Source organism: Ascaphus truei, chromosome 7 (assembly GCF_040206685.1).
Source record: "Ascaphus truei isolate aAscTru1 chromosome 7, aAscTru1.hap1, whole genome shotgun sequence".
NCBI classification, from domain to species: Eukaryota; Metazoa; Chordata; class Amphibia; order Anura; family Ascaphidae; genus Ascaphus; species Ascaphus truei.
The window spans coordinates 65,065,914-65,086,260 of record NC_134489.1 but is presented as its reverse complement, the minus strand read 5'-3'; the positions used below and the strand labels follow the sequence as shown (position 1 = coordinate 65,086,260).

General features: G+C 40.0%; 1 protein-coding gene across 1 annotated transcript; it reads left to right on the top strand.

Moving 5' to 3' along the window:
* Window positions 1-894: 894 nt before the first annotated feature.
* Window positions 895-17,458, top strand: ZC3H15 (zinc finger CCCH-type containing 15). The gene is made up of 10 exons (XM_075608872.1): window positions 895-1,051; window positions 4,081-4,152; window positions 5,942-6,056; window positions 6,475-6,627; window positions 6,723-6,814; window positions 10,531-10,713; window positions 13,102-13,248; window positions 13,367-13,468; window positions 14,076-14,205; window positions 16,689-17,458. Exons 1-10 carry the CDS (start codon window positions 974-976, stop codon window positions 16,874-16,876), a joined length of 1,260 nt encoding a protein of 419 aa, XP_075464987.1. The 5' UTR covers window positions 895-973; the 3' UTR covers window positions 16,877-17,458.
* The last annotated feature ends 2,889 nt before the right edge of the window (window positions 17,459-20,347 follow it).

Sequence of the window (20,347 nt, the reverse complement as noted above, 5' to 3'; positions counted from 1 at the left end):
TGGCTCAGCGTGGCCTGTCCTTCTATGGACTCGGCCTTATAAGCCTGCAGCCACTTCAAGACATGACCAGTATGCAGGTCCTAACATTACCTGTGAAAATTCTCATTTACCACTGCAGTGCAGGGAGAAAGGTCTCAGTGGACCTGTCCTCCAAAGGTACATGGAAAAACCTGCTACTTAGAGCTTGCTGGTATTGTGTACTTTGCTCCATTTGAGCGTTTTGGGGAATGGTTACTGGATAGAGCCATATTATAAGATGCATCAAATATTGCATCTTGAACTGGTGCAGTTTTTCTGTCTTTGCATCAGCTATATCTACCACGTTTTAGCTGGTGGTAACCTCTTCCAAATGTTAGGAGCAAGATGACCAAACTTCACACACACAGATGCAAATATTTGCTGTTTTGCACAACACTGCACTATTTTAATACATAACCACAGGAGTCTAAACTACTTGTATTAAAAATAAAAATAAACTTTTGTCCAAATACATTTACAAAAAGTCTGAAGGCGCCACATGCTCATCTTTCTTGTCCATAACTTATTAAAGTGAAAAAATAAAAAAAATTATATATATATATATATATATATATTGCATAAAGGGATATAGTATTAATGGTGCCTTGTCATGAAACCCCGAAACAGCACAAACAATGCGTATTATTACGGCCTCTCCTTGAAACCGCACACTGCAAAGTCAGCAGAGACTACAAAGAAGTGTGTCCCTCCACAAGTACACGTTTATAATGACTACCCGCTGCCTGCCAACTGCGTCACATGTACTTCACATCCCGCCGCCCTCGCCTCGCGCTCCAGCCGGCAGCCGCACGTCACACTACTTCCGGTTAGCCCACAATGCTCGTCTGTGGAGATCTCGCGGTCTCGGAGGCTGATCGTTACGTCACCGCCGGCTCCCGTCCCCCCTTTGGCCGTAAAGCGTCTGTGAAGAAGCGCCGCTGCTGCGTGTCCCGCAATGCCGCCCAAGAAAACGTCGGCGCCGCAGCAGCCCAACAAGAAGACCGACCAGAAGAAGAAAGAGAAAGTCATCGAGGTGAGAGCCACGCGATGTCGAAGGGGATGTTACAGAGCAGGAGGATGGGTTACCTGAGCCCATGCTGCACGGCCTGTGCTGCTCACTCACTGCCGGCTGCTTGCCTTGCGCTGTACGCCTCAGCTTCCGACTGCAGCACGGGTCATGCTTTGGGCCTCTTGGGCCAACTCCAGTGTGCAGTTACCTCCTAATATTTCCAGTAGTACCAGTGCTGGGTGTTGCTTATACCTGTTAACAATTCTAGGGTCTCTGTCCTTATTTTCCAGATTGTAAATGCTATTTCTCTACATCTTTTTCTCTATATCTCTCGACTAAATAAGCAGCATGGGTAGCCTCATTTAACAGCCAAATAAGGGATCTGTTCACCCTAACCCTATGGTGCTCTTTTAACCCTAAAATGCTCTTTTAACCCTAAACATGATATGCCAGACTAACCCTAACCAGCACTGCCCGAGTCCTAATCTGGGAGAAAATCATTGCCGCCTAAATAAGTCATGTTATAAATCCACTTAAATATATGCTTTTTTTTTTTTATAGAAACAGAACAGTTATATTACCTATCAGTGAGGAAATACCGCACTGTGCATAGAAATGATCAGGCAAAGGTCACTATAAATCTTCCAACCTAGGGGGTTATTTATCAAAGTCTCCTGGTTGCCAAAATGTGACAAATTGCAAATTATTTACTAAATGATGACTCCCATTTACAGCAATGGGAATTGGTTTGGTAAATATGGTGGTGGTTTTGCAGTAGTTGTAACCTAGTTTGGTACCTTTTGGTACGTGACACCCTAAGGGGGTAATTGTTTCTGAGGAAAAGACGATCTGTATTTTACCCAAGTCAAGTGCAGATGATGCAGGTTCATGCAATTCTCATGATGTACACGGAGGGAGCAATACTGGATGAATTATGTTTTAGAGAGGGGGGGAAGCCTCAGTAGTTTGTGTTTTGGCACCAAGTACCACTAGTTATTTACAAACTTAAACTTTCACTTATTTTACTTAGAGGAATTTTAAAATAATATTTGTCTTTGGGTCCATATGGAGTAAGCATAACTATAACGTTTTTTTATAAAGCCTGCCTGTCCCTTTCCCCCCCTGTAAAAGTATTTTGTTAGTGGTTATTTCCTTTTAATACAAAAGTCGTATCTAAAATCATTACAAATCTAAAAGTTTTTTTGGGCCTAGGCCGGACAGCAGGAGGTTACAGTAATGGAGATGGGAGAGAATGAGGGCCTGAGTCAGAGTTTTAGCAGTCGAGTAATAGAGGAACGGGCATATCTTTGTGATATTACGGAGGAAAAAGCGACAGGTTTTAGAAACGTTTTGAATGTGAGAGTGGAGTCAAGTGTGACCCCCTAAGCAGTGTGCTTGGGCTACTGTTAAAAACAAAACAAAAAAATATATACCTGTATATATATTTGTCTTTGACAATCACTTTCCAGATGTGTATTTCAATGCATTTCCAAGTTGTATATTGGTTGTTTCATGTGCAAAAACCTTACCGGTATTTTCACTTGACATTGCCGTTATGTACCAGCATAAATGCATTATTTCTAATCTATGAACAAATAACATGGCCTTTCATACTAAACAAACGTATTGTATATTGCCTTCTGAGCATAAAAACATGAGGGTGTAAAATCAACACCTTCTCTTCAGTAGCTTCTAATCTGATTAAATACATCCTTTAAAGAAATATGTTCTAGAGGTTATGGAAAACGTGGTTTCTGACATTAAGCAAAATAAAAAAATCCTTCCACACATTGCCCCCCTCTTACCTTGATTCAGGCATCTTGGCACCATGACCCCGCGGTGTCATTAGACGCCGCTTTGCCATGGTGATGCGCCATCAGGAGCGTCTGAATCAAGGTAAGTAAGGTTTACAGAGGCCCTGCAGTTCCCCTGGCATTAATTTAAATGCCTTCAGGAAGAGCGCGCGTGGCCTCTAAACTCTATGCCCCCCGCATCAAATTTCCTGCCCCCACTTTGCGCACCGCTGCTCTAGATCAGGGGGGCGCAAACTTTTTTCCCTGCGCCCCCCTGACGGCTGTCCCCTCGCTCTCGCGCCCCCCCAACCCCAACTTACCCGCGCTCCGGCGTAATGACGTCACGTTGCCATAGCAACGTGACGTCACATGACCTCGCAGCGTCATTTTGACGCCGCGTTGCCATGGCGCCGCAGGGAGGAAGCCGCCGGAGCCTAGGTAAGTAAGGTTTACAGAGGCCCTGCAGCTCCCCCGGCACTTAATTTAAGTGCATTCGGGAAGCGCGCGGGGCCTCTGTAAACCCCGCGGCCCCCGTCGGCAGTGTCGCGCCCCCCCTGGGGGTCGCGCCCCACAGTTTGAGCACCCCTGCTCTAGATGACAGTGCTTGGTCACAATGGGTGGTAGGAGTGACTGGGACAATAGCCAGAGGCTTTTGGGATGCTTGATTTGTGGGGCAAATTTTAAGGTTGGTCAGGATTAAATCAGAAGGTTAACACCATTTGCATGGGAGATGGCAGGCAGGCATGGGTAAGAGCAGTTGTGTGTGGATTAGGAGAGAGATCCCCAGCAGCAGGAAGGACTAGAACGAGAGTGTGAATAGAGGATTTGTGTGGGTGCTTTTTATTGAGGGGTAAGGAAGTTGTTGGGAAAGAGGTGTATAAATAATGGTGCAGTGTATGGGCACAGGCATAGGTGGAGAGATGAAGAAATGTGGATAGGAGGGGAGTGGGGAAGTTGGAGTTAAATCAGTGCTGTTGTATACTTCAAAACAATAGGCAACTGAATCTAGTGCTATATCGCAAAATCAAGAATATATCAACATTTTCTTTTGAAGTAGCCCAGGTATGTTTGGATGTGCCTCAAAAGGAAATTAGCCATGTCTGAAATAGTGACAAAACTAAACAAAGATCCTGTTGTGATGCAAAATATTACAATGTTTTTGTAATTAAAGCAGGTTTGTGTTTGTGATTTCATCACGCTGTTTATTTTAGTGTTTGCATTGGATATTTTTGTAATCCCTTTATTTTTTTCCCAATAAAGGACAAAACCTTTGGCCTGAAGAATAAAAAGGGAGCCAAGCAACAAAAGTTCATCAAAAATGTCTCTCATCAGGTTTGTGTGCAACAACATTTTGCAAATTATTTTCTGCAATTAAACTGTTTCATTGCTGTTGGTTAATCTTTAGGATAATGGAAAAACGTAGAAGAAAATATTTATTTTCACAAAAAATATCAGATTTTTGTAGAATTGGATACAGTATTTACAAAGATTTGCAGGTACTGATGTCTATGAATGCTATATGGCAAGTTTCATCAATTTGTTTATCTTGCATACAATTAATGTACGTACAAAAAAAACTGAACGTTCTAAAAGCCATATTGACCTGGGAAAAGAGTAGACTTGTTGAAGTTATGACTTATTGGTGGGCTATTGTGCAAGTTCCTTATTTTTTATTTTTAAGAATTTCTTACCTATTTTAAACTAGTGTTCTCTCCAGAGCTGAACTGCTCTATCTTCAGCTGCGGAGACCTGAACACGCACACAGATATTCTGTTTGGAACTCTGTAAATCATTATTTAATCTATGAAGAGCTCTCATGTTGAGTCATGAAATGGTATCGCATCGTAAAACAAATCTAGAGCATGACCCTAAATCTGTTTGTAATGTAGATTAGTTTGACAAATACAAATGTCTATAGAATCCAACCTTTGCCAAACTAACTTGGTGAGATGTTCATACTGTGATTACATTTATACCAATCCAGAGGAACGCAGAGGAATGAAAATAAATATTGTTACGTGCCAATTATACCTCACAAAGTGAAGAAAAATGACTTGGTAATTGGCAGATCACTCGCTGAATTAGTGCTGTGGTTTTGGTGGAGGTGGTTAAGTACTCGTTCATCATACCACAAAAAATGACTAAGCTATTCTTAGGCCTCGGGCATGCGTGCTGAGGCACACTCACGCTTACCAGTAAGCACCTGCAGCCGCAATGAGAGCGGCTTTAGCAGGGGCTCGCGCACGCTTCCGCAAGCGTGCGGAAGCGTGGGTCTTAAGAAAATTTTAGATTCAAGCGCTCACGGGAGCGCAGGGCCGGTCACGTGAGTGGTTTGCCCAATGAGGGCGAACCAGCTCCGTGACATCACTGGCCCTCCCCCCGACACGCCCCCGGACGGCGCGCTAACCAAGGCTAGGCAAAGCACCCGCTTTCCCTCAGCGCGCCTCCGCACGAGCTGAGTTACCATGGACTCAGCTTTAAACATGACTACTGTTTACCAACCATCTCCATGGGTAGTAATGTCCACATTTTCATTGTTGATGCTTTAAATAACCTTCATTTTATTGATGATGAAATGTCCTTTCCTTAAGTCCATGAGTAACCCCTTTATGAATGTTGCATTGCTTGATGTGAATAGTTGTTTTGGTTCTACTACTGTAAATTGTCATCCATTCCCCCCTCCCCAAAGAAAACAGTCCCAGTTTTAATCATTCTCATAAGCGAAACCCTCCATCCTTTGTATTAGTTTGGAGACTCTTCTCTGTTCTTCTGTTACTTATTGTATTTCATTGCTAGATTTCCAAAATTGTACCCCAGTGTTAAGTTTGAGGTCGTCCTATATATTTATAGACTGGGAAATAAGGCCCCCTTTTTTTTTTTTTTCTATCCGTGTATTATTTCTAGCTGTTGAGATTCATTGTTTCTGCATTTCACCTCTTATAAAAGATAGTGTAAAAACTTTTACTTCAAGTGTGCTGTTGCCATATTTAAAGCACGGTGGAAAGTTTATGCTGCATCACCAAAGATTTATCATGTGCTGTTATAACAGTAGATTATTTTACAAAAGGTCTTGCAACTAAATGATTATCCTCTTGAACCCTTCTTACTTTATATAATTTAGGTTGGGCAGCCTGAAGGTGAAAAGAAACCCACGAAGAAGGATGACAAAAAGAAAGAACTGTTAGAACTGAATGACCTATTTAAACCAGTAGTAGCTGCACAAAAGGTCAGCAAAGGTAAAGAAACGGCATGTTTTCACAATTGTGATTTTCTAGGAAATGCTCATAATTGCTAAATGCCAAGGGAAGGGAGCAAGCATACACCAAGTACAACTGTAATCTGTGCACCTCTTTATTACAGACGGGTTTTAGTTCATGTGCTAATTGAACTTCCGTTAATCCAAAAGTCTCTCCAAATTAGCTGTGCATGTGACTAATGCATTATTATTTTTAATGTTTTTGTTTTATTGTACAGGTTTAGAACAAACGACAGTGATACCCCTTCTTGATATTTTTATAATCAATTAGAGGCAGCTTGAACATCCTAAAAACCTTCTGGGGATTTTTCAATAAGCCTAAAATACTCCCATTTACTTGCATCTTTGTTGCAAAATCTTACTAAATACCCATGTTTTGAATTTTTTTCTTTTTACAGGTGCAGATCCGAAATCGGTAGTCTGTGCCTTCTACAAACAAGGGCAATGCAGTAAAGGAGATAAGTGCAAATTTTCCCACGATCTAACTTTAGAACGAAAATGTGAGAAACGAAGTGTTTACGTTGATGGCAGGGATGATGAACTTGAAAAAGGTGAGCTATCATACTGTTTTTAATCAGGGGGGGGAGGGGGGTGCATAAACGAAGCAAATGACCACTTGGTCTGAATTATGCATTCTTGTCTCTAGATACAATGGAGAACTGGGATGAAAAAAAGTTGCAAGAGGTGGTGAACCAGAAGCACGGTGAGGCGGAAAAGAAAAAACCCAAAACTCAAATAGTATGTCCTTTTCTTGCATTCATTTGCATAAGTAATTGACAATGGTGGAAGAAAATGAGATCTCTTTATGTTTAGTCTAATGTTTTGTAACTTTTTGTATTGGATATAAATTGGTGTGAAGCAGGGAATCTCCGGAGCTGAACTGCGTTGACTTTTGCTCCGGGGACCCCCTGCTTCCCGCGATACTTTCTTCCTAGATGCCGCCGGTGTCTGTGCAGTTTAAAGCTCCCGCATCATGTGAGCCAATAGAAGGATTGTAGGGATGATGAGGCTTCCTTTTGTCCAGCGGGACGTTTTTAGACCGCTTTATTGGGAACACAGCCAGGGCTCCTGCTGGTACCAGGCAATTCCCTTGGGAAGCAGGGGGGTACCCAGATCTGAAATCAGCTCGGTTCAGCTCCAGAGACACCCTGCTTCAAACCTGTATATAAAAAAATGTAAAAAATAAAAAAAAGTTTTGCCAGGAGTGAGTCTTTAAAGCAGAAATTCCTTATTTAACCTCCAGGGACCTTCCCCTGTTTTATTTTAGATAGTATTTACAGTGTATATATCTATCTCTATCAACACAGAAAAAAGAATCCCCCAATAGCACTCTAGCATACAAAAGAGTATCAAAATGTATTCATCACAAATAGACATACATAAATTAAAAAAGGAACGGTGGTGTCCTACCTGCTGTAAAATGGTACTTAAACCCCTTAAAGAGAGAAATAACAAGCTGAAATAGGCTGTTACTAAATTTAAATTAATCTAAAAGGAGAGCTTGTGACTGAAATATGATGTGGAAACATATCGTGAAATGCTGGTGCTATATGCTAAGTGGATGAATAACTACACCAATGAGTAATAAGAATGTAGAGGCAAACCAATGTTTGCCTCTAAAGACTCAGACCGGCCGGTCAGTAACTGCTGCGATTACAACCCCTATTGTGGGTCAGTGTGTGCATAACAGCAATATAATGCAGTAGGTGAAACAAGTATGATTTGGCACACACAGAGGTTGACTCATAAACAGATGATATACAACACTGTCAAGTAAGGTGCAAAAGGTACTTAGCACAAGTCCAGCAGCAAAATAAGTCCACAGCCGAGGAAAATACTCGTGGGTTCAATAAGTCGCAGCCGCAACCGCCACACTGCGCATGCTCCCTGTGTAGTTGAAGCATAGGGCGGAAACACGTGATGCGGCAGGAGGAAATGATATTAAACATGGGGCTTGTTTGTCTCTTCAGGACTCAGTGGTGCCCCCAGCTGATATAATTTCCTCCTGCCGCATCACGTGTTTCCGCCCTATGCTTCCACTACACAGGGAGCATGCGCAGTGTGGCGGCTGCGACTTATCACTGGACCCACAAGTATTTTCATTGGATATATAGATATAGATATATAGATATATATATATATATATATAGTTATGGTTATGGTGGGTAAAAAAAAGTGACAAAAAACCTCCACAGTAAAGCATATAGCAACTGTAAATATTACTGTATATTCATTTGCATGTCTTAGACAGGTCTGCAACCCTGTCTTTCACCTTTGCATCTCCCAAGCCCTTGCTTAAAAGCTGTGTCTAATGCATCATGAATTGGCTAAGGGTTGTTCATGTAATGTGAGCTTGAGATAAAAGGTGGCACTTTGTGCTCATTTGCATGTCATTTCCCAGAATCCCTTGCTGCAGTGGAAGTGCTGTGTGCTGGGCGATAATAATGGAGAGGTTTGCAGACCTGTCTAAGACATGCAAATGAATAGAGAGAGAGCGAGTGACTGCCTTTTTGAATGTTTAAAATCCAGATAAATCTAAAATAAAGGAACTCTTTTGAGCTTTTAATTAGCTCACATAGGCTAATCCTTTTTGTCTGATAAATGTTTTGAGTGGGGGGACTCTCGTACCGTCTAACTGCACCTACTTTTGCCTTTTTGTGTTGTCAACTGCATTTGCCTTCCTTTTTTGGTGTTTGGAGTTACTATATCCTGGCTTACCAGAAACACATTGAAGACTGCACAGTCCTTATTAAATGTTTTGACACACGGAGTGATGATCACCAATTGGTTCGCTACAAATTGCATCTAAATGCATGCAAAGAAGAAAACGGATTAAAAAAACAGTCCAACTTCAAGAACAATGGCAGGAAATTTAAAGTGAGCTAAAAACGTGCATCAGCCTGCTCGAAATTCATGGGGCACTTTAGCAAACAATTATGAAGATTTGAAAACGCAGGAAAACTAGAGCAATCGCTAAAATACAGGATAAGAACATTTCCGATAAAACGAAGCAGTTACTAAGGAAATTAAGCAATCCCAAGGCACAACAACAGGGATTCAATATGCAGAGCTGGGCAAGGTGATCCACAAGTCATTTTTATTCTGTCTACCCCTCAGTTGTTCTAAATACGTTGTGTTAAAGTGTACATTGATATTATAAGGAACATTTATGGGCATGCCACATCAACCATTCTATTACATGACGATACAAGCAAAATACGGATCAGCAAAAGAGGGCGACGGAGGCACCATGTTACTAAAGCTTTAAATGGCAACACTTGACTTGTACAAGACTTTGCATGGTGAATGAATAAAGGAATCAAAATAAACTGTGAATACTTGTTTCACCTATGATTTGCAGATTGACTGAATATATTTTTTGGCACAAGTGCAGAAGACCTCCACAACAAATTGGTATTAAACTCGCTGCAGGAAGTAAGAACGTGGGCCTCCATATGAATTTCTGCAAGGCCAAAGTGATCAGCGAATTTGTCAACTCTACAAACAGAAATAAATGGAATAGAGCTTGTAGAAATTGAAGGCCAGTTATAACTTGGCCAGGAAGTATCACTGGATGGGAACCTTTTAAATAAATATAATTATGAAGATGAGATGGTGCTCATTTGGAAGAAACAATGGAAGCATCTACAGTGTTGCACATGGAAAGTGCTTGGCCTATGCTCATGTATAGATCAGAAACATGGCCCCAACATGTGAAAAAATTCAGAAGCTTCAGACAACGGAAATATGAATGGAGAGATGTATGAGAGATGTATACCCGAGGAGACCAGAAAAAGAATGAAGATTCTAAAGCAAGTCTGTGACATCACGAGGAAGAAGAAATCAAAAAATAGCAATGGTCTGGCCATATCACAAGAAGACATGAGCGTCATTGGACAAAGATGGTACTCTACTGGATTGCAAGGGATAGTATACCCAAGACGGCAACCAAAACTAAGAGGGAAGGATAATCATAATTGTTGGAGCAACGTGTAGAAGAGGCTTGCAACTGCATACCTTGAAGATCATTGTGGAGGTCTTCATCCTGCAGTTGAACAGCAGAGACTGAAGATATAAATATATAGTTTTATGTATGTATACCCCGTTGCAGTAATATACTAAAATGTATAGGTATGCTTCTCTAGGCAGATTTTGCTGCATTATTTGTATTCATGGTCTTTTATGGACTTAAAGTTCATTTAAAAAAATGCTGTTTTTAAAATCCATTAGTGGTTTCAATTGTATGGACTCAGTTACTGTCTGGTATATAAATGCAGACTGAGTAAGCTTTACGTTCTTCAAATTCCAAATTGGTTTTAAATAGGTACTGAATTTTAATTTACTTGACTCCCTGGAGAAGAATTTTTTTTTTGTTTGTTTTTTTGATGCATCAAATGTGTAAAACAGAAAATGGTCTTTTAGCCAGCCTGAATATTCAAACTGTATGTTTACAGGTTTGCAGATATTTTCTGGATGCGATAGAAAACAACAAGTATGGCTGGTTTTGGGTGTGCCCGGGTGGTGGTGACGTCTGCATGTATCGCCATGCACTTCCTGCTGGATTTATGCTCAAGAAAGACCAAAAGAAGGAGGAAAAAGATGATGAAATTTCATTAGAAGACTTAATAGAAAAAGAGGTATGTGACATGAGTGTTTCAGAAGTGTATATGAACCCATTTTTGTGGACATTAACTGTCCTTATATTTAGTTATTAAAGGCAAAGTAATGTGGTTAGTGGTTGCTTTATTCATAAAAGTAGACATTGGGGAAAAAGAATCCTTGCCCCGAAAAGCTTACAATCCAAGTGGTTAGTAGAGTGTACTTGGATTCAGTAGGAGGGTGTTATGTTAAGTGCGTATGCAAGGGGTCATGGTAAATGAATGAGATGTTATAGTCTCAGCGAAGGGTGCTACATCCACATGCTTCGTTAGAGGTGTGTTTTAAGATGTTGGATATTGAGGGTCAGTAAGTGAGAGGTTTTAGACGGGAGTGGGCTTTATGTACAATAGGGAAGACATCCTTGTTCAGAACGCAAGCAGGTATATAGCGTGAAATTAGTACTAAGATGTAAAGAGGGTCAGGAGTGTGAAGCCTAAAAGACAAGATCGTTTTTAGTAATACGGAATTCAATAGGAAGCCAGGAGAGTAGGAAGACGGATTTAGGATAGTGAAGTGGATGAGGGTGCAGTACGGCCGGACAGTAGAAGGTGACAATTGACGGGCGAGGATGGCATGATGATGGTTTCAGCAGTAGAGCAATAAAGGAAAAGGGCGTCTGCAATGTCGGTGTTAACCCTCTCCATGCTGTATTGTTCCTGTGACATCTTTTTTTGCTTTCTGAAGTCAAAAGCAGACTACAAATTAAATCTTTGTGTCTGGTTTGCACAGCCTCTAAAGGCAAACTAAACGTCATAGGATGAGCTTGTTTCTCAGGAATAAAGGCACAAGCTGTTAAATATGATAAAGATACATCAGGATAAATTTGAATACAATCAAAAACTCATCAAGTTCGTTCTTCAGCAAAAAAAAAAAAAAAATTTAACCTTGTTCTGACGTTCACCATTTACTAGTGAAAACCTCCATGTTTTTTATTGCAATTTGTGTAGTTTTATAAAAGCCTGTTGGAAAAAAATATCTTTAATAGCTCGGGAATTTTATCCATGATCAGTCTGTGCTTTAAGCAAAAATCCAAACACTTTTTTGGATATATGGTGGGGGGTTTCTATGGCTCTTGAGCAATTAGTTAACGCTCAATATTTTAGCTTGTTCTATTGTATGTTTGCACTGGAGAATGAGTTGACCTTCATAAAAAAATGATAACGATGTGTAATTTTAAAGATAATCAACGAATCAAGATTGCTCTTCTGGCCATAGACACTGTTAAGCAGCCCTTGTTAGGCTAAGTCCATAGTGAATTTAGCCGTGCGGAGGCGCGCTGAGGGAAAGCGGGTGCTTTCCCTGGCCTTAGACCGCGCGCCGTCGTGGGGGGGGAGGGGGCTGTGACGTCAAAGAGCTGGTTCGCCCTCATTGGGCGAACCGCTCGCGTTACCGGCCCTGCGCTCCGGCGAGCACAGAAACTAATATTTTCTTAAGACGCACGCTTGCGGAAGCGTGCGCGAGCCCCTGCTAAAGCCGCTCTCATTGCGGCTGCAGGGTCTCACTGCCGAGCAGCAGCGCGCCTCAGCACGGGTTAGCGCCTAAGCGCTGACCATGCCCGATGCCTTAAGCAGCTCATTTTGTAATATTCTGTAAAGTCTGATGGCTATGGTCAGTAGGGTTTTTTTGTTTGTTTTTTGTTTTTTAATCAGTTTTACAGTATTAGATACGTGACAATTTTTTTTTTTTTTTAATTTTTTCCTAGACTCTGCCATTTTTAATGAATTTCCATAGATCCTTGGATTTCTATAGCCGGTTTTAGCCCACGTCCCAAGCAGTGCAATATGTTTGCAACACTTTCCTGTTTGTGATAATTTGTTGCTAATGTTCCCAGCAGTTTGAGCTGCAAAACTGTAACAATAGATAATGTTACCCTAGTAATATAAGGATACATTGTAGCTGCTGAGTTACTGACTGAAGGGATTGATTGACACTGAAAGGCGGCCATTTTGTTAGGCACACAATCGGGATTTTTACAGATTTAGAACAGAAGCACCAAACGAGTGCCAGCTTAGGTAAGAATGTAGAATTATTCACAGTCACATGCTATACATGTAAAAAGGGAAAACGAGGGAATGTAGTATTGTTGCTTCAATAATTCTGACTATTGAAAATATCCTTGTGATATTTGAAATAGCTGCTTTTTATATGCCCACAACCTAAGTTTGTTTTTATATCGCTGGTAAAATGTAACACATTGGAGGGGCTTAGCTTGTTGCATGTGCGTAAATTCTGGTGTGTGGTTAGTCATGTGATGTTGGTGGATTTTTTTTATTTGCATAAATCTTACCACATTGTCCTTTTTATTTAATACTATTGTGTCCTTGACAGAAAAATAACCGCTCATATTTTCAATTCTTTCCCATTAGCGTGCGGCCCTTGGAGTAAATGTTACTAGAATTACCTTGGAATCTTTCCTTGCGTGGAAGAAAAGAAAGAGACAAGATCGAATTGAAAAGGCTGAGGAAGACATGGAGAGGAGAAAGGCAGACTTCAAAGCAGGAAAATCTTTGGGGGTATGTTTGCTTAATACCTTTTTAGTATCGGTTTTGGTGTTTTGAGATTAATAACAATCTTGGCAAGAATGCACTTGGTCATTTTAATGAGCATCATGTTTGTTTGTTTTCTTGATAGATCAGCGGTCGTGAAGTATTTGAATTCCACCCTGAGCTTGTCGATGATGATGACGATGAAGCAGATGAGACGCAGTACAGTCATGAAAATGAGGACGATCAGGTAAGCTTGTGAACAACCCAACTGATGCCCTTATATTTGTGTTCACATGTATTAGGAATGTTTAATAGTATCACAATACTCCTCACATTTCACAATTGGTGTTGGGTTAACTTAAGCATCTGTTGATAAAGTATATTCATGGATATGTTTGTTTATTTATTTATTTTTTTCATTCAATGTTAATTTATTTTATACTTGGAACAATTGTTAACATTAATAAAATAGGAAGGCAATGTTTTTGAAAATACCCACTTAATGAGCATTTTTGCAGAAGCGTGACATTTCAATATAGGCTAAATTACAATACAGTTTAATGTCGTGGGTCAGATATAATAATGGGGTACTAGTTTAACATACACATTAATAAACGTTCTTTAACTGGCCACAAGCTGAAATATATACACTCACACACCCAGGGAGTCCTCCAGAGCTGAGCCGTGCTATTTTCAACCCCACTCCTTTACTTAAGGTAAATGCCAATCTGTTTCTAATTGTCTCCCTCTCGAGTCCTGTAAAAAAAAAAAAAAAAAAATCAATGTAACGGAACTGCTGCATGGATGCACTTTTGATTTTCCTTTAAAAACATTTCCCAATGTTTTTGTTGAAGGATGAAACGTCAGATGATATTAAGGACATTGATCTGACCAGATTTGTTCCGAAGGATATTGATGAATCCGGTATTACAGTTGCTAGTCTTGAAAGGTTCAGCGCGTACTTGGCATCGACAGATAAAGATGGTAAGACAACTACAGCATTTAAAGGGGACAGTGCCACATAGCGGGTTGAAAATGTAAACAAATTCAGTGTAATTTGCTTTCTTGGACATAATGTCACAATTTAAATATAACAGTATTTTACTTGTATGTTGGGGACAAAAATGTGTTTTCTTTATCTGGATCTGCTGAATTAGCATATCTGCTACTTATCTCTTTGACTAATGATATCATAATTACTTTGCAAAAAAAGAAATGAACACTTTACCTGTGTCATTGAAGATTATCTTTTTTTTGTTTGGTGATAATGCAGTTTGTCAGATTGCAAAAAAAAAAAAAACCTTCAAAGCATTGTCCAATTTTTAAGTCAGACAGCTACATTTAACCTATTAAATATGCCACAAGGTCCTTGGTTTATTTTTGTCATAGGAGGCACTACCCATTTAAATACCTTACAAAAAAGATGGTTATGCCCAGTGGTCCAAACCAAATTTTTGGGACATTTTTACTATACATCAGCGCAAAATGTAAATATTATACTACTTGTGTATGAGCACTCAGAGGTGATTTGGAGAAGGGATATTAAGTTATACGAACTACAAGCCATCTGAAATTAATTTCACTCTGTTCACTGGAGTTGCATCTCATGCATATGCCCGGGCAGTGCTAGTTTATTAAAACATTAAATGATTGTGTTGACCCGCGGTTCCCAGTTCCAGTCCTCAAGAACTACCAACAGGTCAGGTTTTACGGATATCCCTGCTTCAGCACCGGTGGCTCAGCCATTTTTACTTGATCACCTGTGCTGAAGCCTGGATATCCTTAGTTCTCTTCTTGCCAGGAATTAGAATGAGGAACGGTGTTTCTACATTCTTCTCCTGTGAATTATATTAACCCCTGAATGCTCCCTGACTTTATATTAACCCCTGAATGCTCCTTGTCTTAAGTTACTGACCGAAGTCACGCTGTGGTTCTACATAAACCAACAATTCTGTCATAGGAGGGGGATGTCTCTTTTGCAACATCTCCCAAATCGGAATGTTAGAGGCATGCATAAAAACATTAGCCATTAGTTACTGGGTCAGGAAGTCCTGTGAAACCCCAGAATTCCCTGGTGTCCATTTCTTCTGTCTTACAAATCTCTATTACGTGAACTGGGGTAGAGGGGGCGTTTAACATTGGGGATATTTCTCAGTTCCTGGATAGTTTGGAGATAATTATCCTAACCTTCAAATATGGAGGTCTCCTCTGTCAATTTTGGGTATGGTTGATCTTCACAAAATACCATTTGTCTTTTTTCCCACCATGGGCATTATTTTTATATGGTTGCCACTGGGGTTAAAGCCTATGTGAAGAGCCTACAAAGTGGGGGGGTTTTTTGTGTTTGTTTTTTTTACCATTTTGGGAATAAGTGAACGCCACTGAAAGAGCGCAGTTTTAATCCTAGTTTTATAAAATATACAAATTAAGAAATTATATTATCTTTTTATTCTATGATGATTCCAGGATGGCATTTGATTCACTGTTTCTAGTGCTTATGTATGTATGTTTTTGATGTTCTGATAGCTTTAAGGGTGGATAACATAATGATGTATAGGTTATGTACGTGTAACGACAAATGACAACTTGATATTAGCTTCACTTTTATCAATTGTTTTTAAATACACCTTTCTTAGCATTTGAACTGAAAATTGTGATATGATAAAATAACATGGCTTAATTATATACAGGTTCTGTGATGGCGGGGAGAAGCATGCATGGTTTATTTTAAATTGTTACGTTCTTGAACATTTCTTCGGTACTCTGTTAAAAACACACACTGCGCTTAAAAGGGTGGGTGGTCACCAGTGTATATTAATAAATCTGGAACCCGGGTTCACGCGGCATAGATTTTAACTTTTCTAGCAACTAAATTCAGTAAACGGTACTCCTCCATACCGGTTACACCATTTCATTTTTGTGTGTTTAAGGGTGAAATACAGATGTAGCAGCAGTTATTGCTGGAAATCCATAAGTATTTTTGAGCGACCCCGTTCAAAGAGCCATAAAGAGCTCCCAAGATCATGGTTGCGATTTATTTTTTTCCTATGACTTGTGAACACTAACTGGTACAATAATGGCCTGTACATCTGTAATAATGGCTTCCAAATCCTTGGCTATTCTGTGTGCTAAAAAACTATTTATTCAATGAAGATGAGTATTTGTCACCTACATCTTAACATACGTTGACCTCGATAGATGTGTTTGTTTTCATTTTCCCCTCCTCCAACCTCTACTGTGTAACTGAGTATTTTGTATTATGTAGTGGTCAGAACTTTTGACGTCGACTGAAAAAAAATTGTTGCAAGCAATTTAGTATCATAACACTTTACATCTTTTCTGTAATTCTTGAAATAAATGAATACAATGTGGGTATTGTGCCATTCTATATATTCAGTCCCAAAACCTGAAACACTTTTTTACTTAAATAGTCCTCAAATAATGCCTCTACATTTTTTCCCCTGCAGAAAACAAATTAAGTGAAGCATCAGGAGGTGAAATAGAAAATGGAGAGCACAGCGACCTTGAGGACGAGAACGAAGAGGACCTGGAAAATGGTCTTGTGGATGCTGTCCCTGTTGATGAAAATCTGTTTACTGGAGAGGATTTGGATGAACTTGAGGAAGAACTGAACACACTTGATTTAGAAGAATGAATCTATAAAATCACCAAAATTTCCAAAATGAATCCACAACATTAATAGAAAATTCAGACTGCCTAATTTTTTCCATCTAGGATTCTATACTGGGATGTTTAACATTTTCCAAGCTTCTTCTGAAGGGCACATAACCATTCTTCTTCCTTGTCTCTTGTGTTCTGATCTTGGCAACATCTCATAAGTGGTCAGATTGAATGGAAATAAGAAATAAAGATCAATTTGGAATATGATCATGGGTAGTTTATTTTACTTAACCAAAGCAGACAGGTAACTGCTTTGTCTTCCTTGCAACGTGTAATTTCCAAGCATGTTAAACTTATGTGAAAAAATGCCATCCAAATTATATTTTACTTGACAGTTTTTTTGTTTTTAAAGATAATTGACGAATTTATAGATGGAATTCTTACATATGGTTTGCCTAACTGTGAGGTGCAAGATGTTCAGGATTTTCTTTGGACATTTGGAAGATGAAGTTGCAGATTTATTGTTTAACATGGCAATATGTCCTTTGTTAAACTATTTTAAACTTCCCGTTAATCCTTTTGGCAACAAATTGTAAATAAAAGGTTATTCACTCTATCTGGTTTTTGGCTGAATTTAATTTGTTTTCCAAGTTCTTGCTGCAATTGAAGTTATTTTTAGTCGGACGTTAACATTTCATTGTGATTTCCTGAGAACCATGTTCGAGAAAAGCATTGACGTTTGAAAGCATTTTTAAATATTTTGAAGCTACCTGCATTAATCGCCTTGGAAGTGTCTCCAAGAGCCAGGGACCTCTAGTTTCAACGAAATGTAGTAATGCCCAGTGTGGGATAAAGTGAAGAAGTGCTTGCGGGTGAGTGTATTTTAAGGTGATGGTGATGATTTTTGCTAGCATCTATTTCTGGTGAGAAGCTTGTACATCGTTTTGGGAAGGTTTCTCCTATTTTTTGTTTTCATCCAAAATTAGATAAACCTATAAACACAGATGTGCTAACGTGGTAATTGTTTACACAGTTTTTTGTTTTTAACCCTTTGAGTGCCAGAGTGGACTCGACACACAAGCAACGGCTCCTCCAGCATTCCAATCACGTGACCGCTCAGTCATTACCGGAAGTGGCGGAGTCCTCTTGCTTTCCTGGTCAGTGTAGATCGCGGGAGCACAGGACCCAATCTACACAAAGGAGTGGGTTTGTTTTGACATAGCTACGAAGTCATGTGGCACCTGGAGTGCTAGACCCCATGACGTAGTAGCGATGTCCTGGGGAACCCAAAGGTTTAAATAATTGCATAGTTAGAAATATAAATTCCCGTTCTTACTTTCCTTTCTCCATGACCATGCTGAACCCTCCCCCTCTAAAATCACCGCTCCACTCCCTTTTTCTTACTTTTTCCAAACCAGAAGTGCAGTAGAAGCTTTCAGGACAAAATCGCTGGTAATGTGGGTGCTGCCATTGTACGTGTGACCCACAGGAAGTTGATTTTGACAACTGAGTGAAGGCACATTATGTATTAACTGTTTCGGTATGCTGTTGAATTCTGTAACTTTGTTTTTATCTGTTACTTTGTAGTCTTTAACATTTGCATTGTGTAGTAGATGCATTTAGTTGTCTGCTTGACCTACGTGCTAGTTGAATAGTTTTAATGTTTTCAGAGAGGAAGGGATAATTTTGTATTTTTTGTAATTGATTATCGTGGGTTTTTTAATTTTAAGGGCGGGTGGGGTGGTGGCCGTGCCAGGTTCTCGAGATACTTTTAGAGGTGAACTTACTGGGTGTAAATCTGCCTTGGCAAACCCTCTGACTGCAAAATCTCAGGCCAATAGGAAGCTGCAGCATCATTGGTTGTGACATCCTTATTGGATGCACGTTAAAAAAATCCCCTTTTAAAAAGTCAGGAAGTTATACAGATACCATCTGAAGTGAACAGGTGAGGTTCCCTAAACGTGCGTCCGTCCGTCCTTTAGGGAAGAGGCAAAGTTCTCCATGTTCTGTTTCACATAGTGGGAAATTAAATGACATAGTGCTGCTGGGGGCACTATCGTAGTTTGAGGACAGGTACTTCCTTAATTTAAGCTTGCACAGTGTTACATATGTTGTAGTTGCCACAACTTCATAATGCACACAACACATTTTTCGGGGCGTTTCTGAAAAAATTCAACTACACAGCATAGACAGCATTAATGGCTAATCTTGGTGGCTCATTCTCAATTGATGGAAACCATGCATCATAATACTGTGAGGCCTGCAAATTTAAATCTCAAACAAAACTACTGTAAGATTTGTACAGTAAATTAGTTGATCAAGATAAGCAAAGGCAATTACTATAAAACAAAATGCCTTCATAGTAATGATAATGGGCTAATCAGACTGGGCTAGATATTTAGACCCTAAAATGCAAAAATGATTGATCATGAAGTGATGTTGAAAGTTTATTAATTTGTTAATTGATGTTGCAGTGACATATACAACGCTAACGTGATTACATCACGCCTTTGGGGGTTTATTGCAGTGACATCTCGTGGAGAAAGCCGCTTCATGAGGGGGTGAAACGTCAATTCTTGGAGCACGTATATAGAGTTCACTTTGGTATTGATTTGTTAGAATTCCTATTGTAAAAATGGTGTGTGGGAAAAAAAACTAATCTATACTATTTGGGCATATGTGTACAGCTCCTTACTTTTTTTCTTTAATATATAAATGTATATTCCCAGAAATCTGAATATTTTTCTGGTGCTGGCAGTATCACAGCCTTCAGCCATTGTGCTGTGCTGCCTTCATGATAGCCATATGGTAGCTATTGTAGCCTTGAAAAAGAGTGTCAGCTTGCAGCTGCAGTGATGTAATTAGTTACCCCTTGCCAATAAAAGGACATGCAACTTTAGGTCTATTGAGGGATAATTTGGAGAGGCTGCAGGCAATGGCCACCCATAGGCACTTAACCTAAGCTGCTGCCTCCTACGCACTGCCTTACTAATGACGCTGCGTTAGCGTGACGTGACATTGCAGCATCAATTGCCACTGTGATGCCACAGGAGAGTGGCATGAAGGAGAAGGTATGAGTCCTTACAGAGGCCCCCCACGGCAATTAGTGGGGAGGAGAGCAGGGCCTCGTATGCCGTTCACAAATTTTGCTGCCCTCGGCCTTATGGGAAATCCAACACTGGCTGTAGGTAAGCGGGTGATCCCTTGAGATCTATGACAGTTACTGTAAGGCAGAAAGTGATTAATTGAATTTGGTTGCAGATCTGTCATCTGTCACACCTATAACATAATTGTTTCAAATGCAAGAATGATCACAAACACCTAGCTGCTGCCTCCTGTCACTCATTTCCACTACATCGTCACATGCGCTAGGTTACAGAAGGTCTACAATTACCCACATTTGGTGCTCTTGCCATCAAGGAAGATGCTGCGGCATTATATTAACCAATCAGCCGATAGAGCACTTTGAAGCAGGATTCTATTTCCATGGAGCCCCTGGCAGACA

What these genes read in the sequence shown, in the direction of transcription:
- ZC3H15 (XM_075608872.1), top strand. Translation starts at nt 974, where the DNA reads ATGCCGCCCAAGAAAACGTCGGCGCCGCAGCAGCCCAACAAGAAGACC. An exon ending in TGCACAAAAGGTCAGCAAAG is followed by an intron (nt 6,057 to 6,474) that starts GTAAAGAAACGG and finishes TTCTTTTTACAG; the next exon opens with GTGCAGATCCGAAATCGGTA. An exon ending in GGATGATGAACTTGAAAAAG is followed by an intron (nt 6,628 to 6,722) that starts GTGAGCTATCAT and finishes TCTTGTCTCTAG; the next exon opens with ATACAATGGAGAACTGGGAT.